The sequence below is a fragment of the Nicotiana tomentosiformis genome, chromosome 4, assembly GCF_000390325.3.
Source record: "Nicotiana tomentosiformis chromosome 4, ASM39032v3, whole genome shotgun sequence".
NCBI classification, from domain to species: domain Eukaryota; kingdom Viridiplantae; phylum Streptophyta; class Magnoliopsida; order Solanales; family Solanaceae; genus Nicotiana; species Nicotiana tomentosiformis.
Window position 1 is genome coordinate 25,129,773 of NC_090815.1, and position 9,620 is coordinate 25,139,392.

The following is a 9,620-nucleotide window of genomic DNA, read 5'->3' on the forward strand; positions in this document are numbered from 1 at the left end:
ATGGCTTATCACCACAACCAATCTTTTTTCTTGTTATTACTTGTCACTTTGTCTTTAACAAGCAGCTACACAATCCAAGCAGAAGCGCGCCATCTTCTTGAAGTAACTCTGCCTGAGCTTCCTAAGCCTGAATTGCCACATTTGCCGGAAATCCCAGCTTTGCCTAAGCCTGAATTCCCTGAAATTCCAAAACCTGTGCTGCCAACTCTGCCAAAACCTGAATTTCCAGAAATCCCAAAACCGGAGCTTCCAACAATGCCAAAGCCTGAACTGCCAACGATGCCAAAACTCGAGATCCCTGCCATTCCTAAGCCTGAGCTACCAACTTTGCCAAAGCCTGAAATCCCGCAAGTGCCTCATAAGCCTTGATTTTGAGGCGAATGACGTCCTCTTTGCCTCACTGAAGGAGTGTTATTCTTGAATGTTACACTTCTCTTGCAGCCTCCCGTTGGAACAATTAATTATGTGATTTTTCTGTCATCAGTTTCAGCTTCCTCTAGGAAGAAATATTTATGTGATTGTTGTGTTATTAGTTTGTTTTCAGTGGCATTACGCCTACAATATTTGAGATTTTACCTATGGTGATTTTATATTGTTTTTTCTTAATTTCATACTTTTCCACTCTTTCTCTTTGGTGATGAATAGATCTAAATTTGTAGTTAACATAATCTCCTAAGACTGGTGAATGCGATGCAGAGGCAGACCTATGCTATACCGAGAGGGCTCACCGGCAAAAATTTCATATATACATATATATAGCTTTAGAAAATAGTGATATTAGTAGTGACACCATATATACAAAATAGATTTTGGTCGAATCCAAAAGTACACCCGCGACCTTCAAATCCTGAGTCCGCGTCTGAATTGCGATACATTCCATGAGCTGATGCATCCCAAGCAATGAACTTACAAGCAATCCACTGTTACGTTGTGGAGATTTGATCTAATGGAATATTATCAATTTCATCCTCGACTTGGTTACATAAATGGAATTGAATTCAAGTTAAATAGTAGTGTCTCACTGTCCTTCAAGAATACAAGATAAGATTTCAAGGATCTTGTCACATTATCTTGCCATTCTTGCAAGGTCTTTTTGTTTGCAAAAGATTTGATTATCTCAAAATCAACATTTTCTTTAAATATTTTCCATTACAGAGGAGGACTGTGGAAGGGGAAGGGGGGACAGAGTAACGGGAATCAAATCCACACCTATTATGTGTGAGATTTTCACTGATATCACTAGACTTTAAGCCTTAGTTCTAAATCTCAATATGACATTCATTTTGGGGAGAAAGCTGTGAGTGCATCAATACACGCACACAAAGAATATCAGGAATTGATATCTAAATACTGAAGCATAGTGTAGACGGTAGAAAATAGACAAAAGCTAGATTTTCGTTTTCAGTATCTGTAATCGTCAATTAATTGCTTGTTGATTCTACACCTGGAGTTTAAAGAGGATCTTGTTACATAACCAACAACACTTTAACAATCAAAAGCGGATCCAGGATTTAAACTTAATGGATTCAACCTTGCATTGAACTCAATACTGTTAAAATGATGAGTTCATATTTAAAATTTATTGAGATTTTAGTAGCTTTTTTGCATAGATATATATGTTAAAAGTTCTGAGTTTGGATGAACCCATAGCCAAAAGGCTACATCCGCCTCTGTCAACAATAGGCTGTCTGCGGTTCTTAGCCCCGAGTTTTATGAATTGCCTACATTATCCACTGTCCTGGGGCATATATATGGAGGTTTCATAAAAAATAGCTCAATGACTAGTAAAGAAAACCACTAAGCATGTACAGAGAGGCAAAAGAATTTGTATCTTCTTCCTTTTTAGTTGAGAATCTGGAAGGAGAGTAAAAAGGAACTTTTGTTTTAAATGTAAACAAGCATTAATTTAGTAATGGAGTTGCTCTTTTTTTCTTTAACTAGATTACACATACAATAACTTATATAATATTATAGATTAAACTAGGATTGAAACGATTACTCGCCCTCTTGAAGTGTTAAAAACTTAAAGAAAGGTAAATTCTCATTGGATTACCTACTGGAAGACCTTTGTTATGTAATAGTAGATGTTATGCATAATGCATGGAGAGTTTCCTTTAAATTAAACTAATTATGTTATTGTTGAGAAGATGAACTAACAGGCAATTTTTCCTACCGACCACAACCAAAGCTCAATTTTCTTCATATTTTTCACAACCCATATATCTATATAAACTTGTTCAAAATGAAGCCTAAAACACAGTCAATCAAAGCATAACATACTAGCTAGTCTTCAAGTATTTATCACATTCAACAATGGCTTATCACCACAACCAATCTTTTTTCTTGTTATTACTTGTCACTTTGTCTTTAACAAGCAGCTACACAATCCAAGCAGAAGCGCGCCATCTTCTTGAAGTAACTCTGCCTGAGCTTCCTAAGCCTGAATTGCCACATTTGCCGGAAATTTCAGCTTTCCCTAAGCCCCAATTCCCTGAAATTCCAAAACCCGAGCTGCCAACTCTACCAAAACCTGAATTACCAGAAATCCCAAAACTGGAGCTTCCAACAATGCCAAAGCCTGAACTGCCAACGATGCCAAAACTCGAGATCCCTGCAATTCCTAAGCCTGAGCTACCAACTTTGCCAAAGCCAGAAATCCCTCAAGTGCCTCATAAGCCTTGATTTTGAGGTGAATGACGTCCTCTTTGCCTCATGTGAAGCAGTATTATTCTTGAATGTTACACTTCTCTTGCAGCTTCCCGTTGGAACAATTAATTATGTGATTTCTTTTTGTCATCAGTGTCAGTTTCCTCTAGGAAGAAATATTTATGTGATTTTTGTGTAATTAGTTCGCTACTGTATTTGTTTCCAGTGGCATTACGCCTACAATATTTGAGATTTACCTATGGTGATTTTATTTTGGTGCTTCTCTTATTTCATACTTCCCCTCTTTCTTTGGTGATCTTACATTTATAGTTCACATAACCTCCTAATACTGGTGAATGTGATATTTCATGAGCTGATGCATCCCGAACTATGTACAGAAATCTTGTTATCGTTTCTTGGGTGAGGTGCAGCAAATGAACTTATGAGTGATTCACTGTTACGCCGCAGAGATTTTATCTAATGCCTAATGGAATATATCAATTTCATTACAGACTTGCTTACATGAATGGAATTGAATACAAGTTTCTTGTCACATTATCTTGCCATTCTGGAAGATCTCATTATTTGCAAAAGAATATCTGATTATCTCAAACTCAACATGTTTTTATAAAGTTTTTCCATAACAGAAGGGAACTGTGGAATGGGAAGAGAAGAGAGTGATGAGAATCGAACCTATACCTATTGCGTGTGAGATTTTCACAGATACTACCAGACTATAAGGCTTTGTTCTCAAACTCAATATAGCATTCATTTTGGAAAAAAAGCAACAAGTGCATCTCTACATGCACATACACTGAATATCAGGAATAGACTAAATTCTGAGGCTTAGTGTAGAAAATAAATGAGCTAGATTTTCTGGTTAAGCGTCAAAATCGTCAAATAATTGCATGTTGATTCTAATCCTGGAGTTTAAAGAGGATCTTGTGAAATGACTTAACAGCACTTCAGCATTAGGCTGCTTGCTGTTCTTAGCTTCGAGTTTTACGAATTGCATATGTTACCAGTTACTACTTTTCTGGGGCTTAAGTATGGAGTTTTCACAAAAATAATTCAATGACTAGTCTAGAAAACCACTAATCCTGTATAGAAAGACACATAGTTTCAGTTTAAAAAAGGTTTTTTACTAGAGAATCCAGGAGAGGAAGACGATTTTACTTGATGCAAATAAGGATTAAATTAGTACTGGAGTTGCTCATGTTTCTATAACTAGATTAAGCATACAATCACCTATACAATATTATGGATTAAAACAGGAGTTGAAACCGATTACATGCAATCTTGAAGTGTTACAAACTTAAAGAAAGGTGAATTCTCATTAGGTTACCTACTACAAGACCTTTGTTATATTATGATGAATCTTGTAGAAAGATCAACATAAAATATGTAACAGATTTTATACATGGAGAGTCTGTGTTAATTAAATCAAATTGGCAGGTTGTTTTGTTGAAGGGGAGAATTGGAGCAACGGTGAAGTTGTCTCCGTTTGACCTATAGGTCACGGGTTTGAGCCGTGGAAGCAGACACTAATGCTTTGCCTTAAGGTAGGCTGTCTACATCACACCCTTTGGCTACGGCTCTTCCCTGAACCTTACGTGAACGCGAGATGCCTTATGCACCGGACTGCCCTTAAGTAGGTTGTTTTGTCGAGAAGATGAACTAACAGATAATTATTCCTACCAACCACAACCAACACTTAAATCTCCTTCCTATTCTCCACATGCTATATCTATATAAACTTGATCAAAGTAGCCTAATGCATTGTCAATCAAAGCATAAATACAAATCTTCAAGCAATATTCATCACCTTCAAAAATGGCTTATCACCACAATCCATCTTTTTTCTTGTTATTACTTGCCATTTTGTCGCTAACAAGCAGCTACATAATTCAAGCAGAAGCACGTCATCTTCTTGAAGTAACTATCCCGGAGCTTCCCAAGCCTGAACTGCCACGTCTTCCGGAAATCCCAACTTTGCCTAAGCCGGAATTCCCTGAAATTCCAAAATCCGAGCTGCCAACTGTGCCAAAGCCTAAATTGCCTGAATTCCCAAAGCCAGAGCTGCCAACAATGCCAAAGCCTGAACTGCCAATGTTGCCAAAACTCGAGATACCATCCATTCCTAAGCCTGAGCTTCCAACTTTGCTAAAGCCAGAAATCCCACAAGTGCCAAAGAAGCCTTGAGTTTGAGGCAAATGGCATCCTCTTTTCCTCATGGAAGCAGCATTGTTGAATGCTACGCTTACCTTGTGTCATGTGATCATGTTCTTTTCCTCCTTTTTTGTGGTAATTGTGTTGTACAAGAGTCATTTGCAGATTTCCTTTTGGAAGGATTCTTCATGTGATATTCCTTCATCAGCTGTATCTTATGTTGGAAGAAATATTTATGTAATAGTTCTATTATCAGTTCACTACTGTATTTGTGTTTTCAATGACATTACAACATACAATTATTTTCATAAAAAGAAACTTACAATGGTCCTAGAATGACCTTTCGTCTGAAAATTTAAAATCTATGCCAAAAGTTTGTCGTTGGTTCCAACTTATGTTAGCAAAACAGTCTTGGTTTTTGATTGATGTTTCCTATTTAAGGCTGCTCAAGAACATGACATTGCGCATTACATGGAACTAACATAATTCCTCCTAGGTATATATGAAGTTGAAGTTCGAGTCGAAATTCCAAAGGATAATTAGATACATAGCCTTTACATACAGTTCAAGATCTGGGATGTTACTCTTAGCTGAGGTGAGACTCTTCTACGATTTCTTACATCTCGGGACACTTCATGACATGTTGGATTATAACCGTAATTTAGCTCCACATTAATTGAAGATTGAAGTGACAATTGTGAGGCAGAGTGGCAAAAGAATAAAATCATCAGCACATACCAGTAAAATTGCGCAGTTTAATTTATGCAGAAGTAGAAATAAGCATAGAATTTTCAGCATAAGAAAAGCAAGACTAAGTAGTAACTTATCTACTTCCATCTGAAAGGAGAGACATGAAAAAAAGAAGAAGATAAAGAATGAACTACATTTTGAAGTAAGGTTCAGAAATCGCCAAATAATTGCATGTTGCTTCTAATCCTGGAGTTTAAAGAGGACCTTGCTACATAAATAACAATATTTAATGGAGTAAAAAGTTTCTTACTTGATGTAAATAAGCATTAATTTAGTAATGGAGTTGCTCATGTTTCTTTAACTAGATTAAACATACAGTCACCTATACACATTATGGATTAATAAGCAAGGAGTATACATTGGAAAACCATTTACTTGCCATATTGAAGTGTTACAAAGTTAAAGAAAAGCGAGTTCTCATTAGATTACCTACTAGAAGATCTTTGTTATGTTATAACCTTAGCTTGTAGGAAGTTCAACATAAAATATGTAATAGATATTAGCATGGAGAGTTTGCTTTAAATTAAATTAGGAGGTTATTGTTGAGAAGATGAACTAACAGACATTTTTTCCTACCAACCACAACCATAGCTCAATTTTCCTTCCTATTTTCCACATGCCATGTCTATATAAACTTAGCTTGTTCAAAGTAAAGCCTAAGGCATAGTCATTGAAAGCATAAAATACTAGTCTTCAAGCATTCATCACCTTTAACAATGGCTTATCACCAGAACCAATCTTTTTTCTTGTTATTACTTGTCACTTTGTCGTTAACAAGTAGCTATAAAATTCAAGCAGAGGCGCGTCATCTTCTTGAAACAACCTTCCCTGAGCTTCCTAAGCCTGAATTGCCACATCTCCCGGAAATCCCAGCTTTCCCTAAGCCTGAATTCCCTCAAATTCCAAAACCCGAGCTGCCAACTCTGACAAAGCCCCAATTGCCGGAACTCCCAAAGCCGGATCTTCCAACATTGCCAAAGCCTGAGCTTCCAACGATGCCAAAACTCGAGATCCCTGCCATTCCTAAGCCTGAGCTACCAACTTTGCCAAAGCCTGAAATCCCACAAGTGCCAAAGAAGCCTTGAGTTTTGAGGAATGACATCCTCTTTGCCTGACCGAGCAGTGTTCTTGAATGTTACACTTCTCGTCTCATGCGATCACACATTTTCTGTTTTATGGTTAATTTTGTTGTAATACAGTCATTTGTTGCTTTGTCCTTTTGGAAGGATTATTTATGTGATATTCTGTTATCAGTGGCGTACAGCTTCTGTTGGAAGAAATATTTATGTGATTGTTCTATCTTCAGTTCACTACTGCATTCCTAGAATATTCAAAACTCAACATTTGAGAATAGTTTTTTCATACAACAATCATCAGAACACTCTTATCAATATCCATAAGTCACTGCAAATTTTAAATCTGTGCCAAAAGCTTATGTTGTTGGTTTCTTCTTATGCTAGGCAAAATAATCTTGGTTTTCGATTCATATTTCCTATTCAAGACTGCTCAAGAACTTAAAATTGTGCATCACATGGAACTAGCATATATAATTCCTCTTAGGTATGAAGTTGAAGTTGAGTCTAGATTCTAAAGGATAAATTCAAAGTGTTTAATTATATCCAGTTCAAGACTATCCTGGGATATCGCTCTTAGCTGCGCTCAGACTCTTTTACTTTTTACTACATTGTGGGACATTGCAAGAACTGTCAGTATATAAAGCCTAATTTAGCTCTGGAGAAATTCACGGTTAAAGTAACAATAGTATTGAAGCAGATGAAAAACAGGACTAATAAATCATCAGCAGATAACAGTAAAACTGAGCAGTTTTCTTTATGAATATCTACCTCCGTCTGAAAGGAGAGATATGAAACAAAAGAAGAACATCAGGAATGGACTACATTCTGAAGCAAGGTTTAGAAAATAAAAGAAAACTACTATATTTTCGTCTTCAGCGTCAGAAATTTTCAAATAATTGCATGTTACTTCTAATCCTAGAATTTAGTGAGGATCTTGTGACATAACTTACAGTACTTAAACAATAAACTGACAGCAGTACTTGGCCCCGAGTTTTAGCATTTGCCAATATCACCAGTGTCCTGGGGCATATTTATGTGCTCCTGTAAAAATGGTTCAATGGCTAGTCTAGAAAACCACTAAGCATGTATATAGATGCTAATGGATTTGTATCTTTTTTCTTTACTTCTTCAGTATCCGGAAGGAGAGTAAACAGGATTTTACTTGATGTAGATAAGCATTAATTTTGTAATGGAGTTGCTCATGTTTCAAATAACTAGATTAAACATACAATTATAACCTATACAATATTATGGATTAAACAAGGAGTTGAAACCAATTACTTGCCATCTTGAAGTGTTAAGAAGTTTGAAGAAAGGTGAATTCTTTTTGGATTACCTACTACAAGACTATAACAGCGCAGTCCGCTAGTGATATATATTGTCCGCTATGGGCCTAGGCCCTCACGGGTTTAAAACGTGTCATTAGGGTCTAAGGCTTCTTAACTTATATACCCACCATCTCTCTTGTGTTTTGCCGGTATGGGACTCTGTGGTGTTACAAAGACCTTTGTTATATTATGATGAATCCTGTAGGAAGATCAACATAAAGTATGTAATAGACATTATACATGGAGAGTTTGCTTTAAATTAAATTAGGAGGTTATTGTTGAGAAGATGAACTAACAGACAATTTTTCCTACCAACCACAACTAAAGCTCAATTCTCCTTCCTATTTTCCACATCCCATGTCTATATAAACTTGTTCAATGTAAAGTCTAAGGCATAATCGTTAAAAGCATAAAATACTATAGTCTTCAAGCATTTATCGCATTCAACAATGGCTTATCGCCACAACCAGTCTTTTTTCTTTGTATTACTTGTCACTTTGTCGTTAACAAGTAGCTATGTAATTCAAGCGGAAGCGCGCCATCTTCTTGAAGTAACTATGCCCGAGATTCCTAAGCCTGAATTGCCACATCTCCCGGAAATCCCAACTTTGCCTAAGCCTGAATTCCCTGAAATTCCAAAACCTGAGTTGCCAACTCTGCCAAAGCCACAATTTCCTGAAATCCCAAAGCCGGAGTTGCCAACATTTCCAAAGCCTGAGCTGCCAGCGTTGCCAAAACTCGAGCTTCCTGCCATACCTAACCTTGAATTTCCAACTTTGCCAAAGCCAGAAATCCCTCAGGTGCCTAAAAAGCCTTGAGTTTGATGCGAATGACATCCTCTTTTAATGGAAGCAGCAATTTTGAATGTTAGACTTCCCTTGTGTCATGTGATCATGTTTTTTCTTTTTGTTAAATTTTGTTGTACTAGAGATATTTCAAGCTTTCCTTTTGGAAAGATTACTTATGTGATATTCTGTCATCAGTTGCAGCTTCTGTTGGAAGAAATATTTATGTGATTGTTCTATCATCAGTTCACTACTGTATTTGTGTTTCTAATGGCATTCATATACAATTATTTTGTATTTAAAGAAACTTGCAATGCTTATAGAATGACTATAATTGCAATTCCTAGAGTTCTAGCAAACTCAATATTTGACAAATAACTTTTATCATGCAACAATCATCAGAACATTCTCTTATGTATCCATATTATCGTTGCAAATTTAAAATCTGTTCCAAAAGTTTGTCATTGGTTCCTTCTCATTCTAGGCAAAATAATCTTAGTTTTTGATTCATGTTTCATATTCGAGACTGCTCAAGAACATAAGAAAATTGTGCATAATTCCTCTAGGTATGAAGCTGAAGCTTAGTCTAAATTCTAGAGGATAAATACATAGTGTTCATATCCAGTTAAAGACTATCCTGGAAAATTGCTCTTAGCTGAGCTTAGACTCTTATTACTTTTTCTTACATCTCGAGACACTGCAAAAAATGTCAGATTATAAGCCTAATTTATCTCTGGTGACGCAGAGGAACACAAGACTAAAATTAGGAGCAGATAACAGTAGAATCGATCGAGCAGTTTGATTTATGAAGAAGTAGAAGGAAGCATAGAATTTTCAGCATAAGAAAAGCAAGATTAAGTAGTTAC

General features: G+C 36.4%; 1 protein-coding gene and 1 long non-coding RNA gene across 2 annotated transcripts; both read left to right on the forward strand.

Moving 5' to 3' along the window:
• LOC104095952 (protein PELPK1-like) lies at nt 1-2,682 on the forward strand. Its single transcript, XM_070200580.1, has 3 exons — nt 1-351; nt 442-581; nt 2,379-2,682. The coding sequence occupies exons 1-3, from the start codon at nt 1-3 to the stop codon at nt 2,680-2,682; spliced, it is 795 nt and encodes a 264-aa protein (XP_070056681.1).
• A 1,116-nt stretch (nt 2,683-3,798) lies between these two features.
• On the forward strand, nt 3,799-8,993 carry LOC138908914 (uncharacterized). Its single transcript, XR_011415324.1, has 2 exons — nt 3,799-4,892; nt 8,822-8,993. It is a non-coding gene; the product is annotated as an uncharacterized lncRNA (long non-coding RNA).
• Nucleotides 8,994-9,620: the final 627 nt, after the last annotated feature.

Bases quoted from the DNA above. Each gene is read 5' to 3' on its own strand.
- LOC104095952 (XM_070200580.1), top strand. From the start codon at position 1: ATGGCTTATCACCACAACCAATCTTTTTTCTTGTTATTACTTGTCACT. The intron at 352-441 runs GTGCCTCATAAG...CTTCTCTTGCAG, and splicing joins CAAAGCCTGAAATCCCGCAA to CCTCCCGTTGGAACAATTAA. The intron at 582-2,378 runs GTGATTTTATAT...TTTAACAAGCAG, and splicing joins TATTTGAGATTTTACCTATG to CTACACAATCCAAGCAGAAG.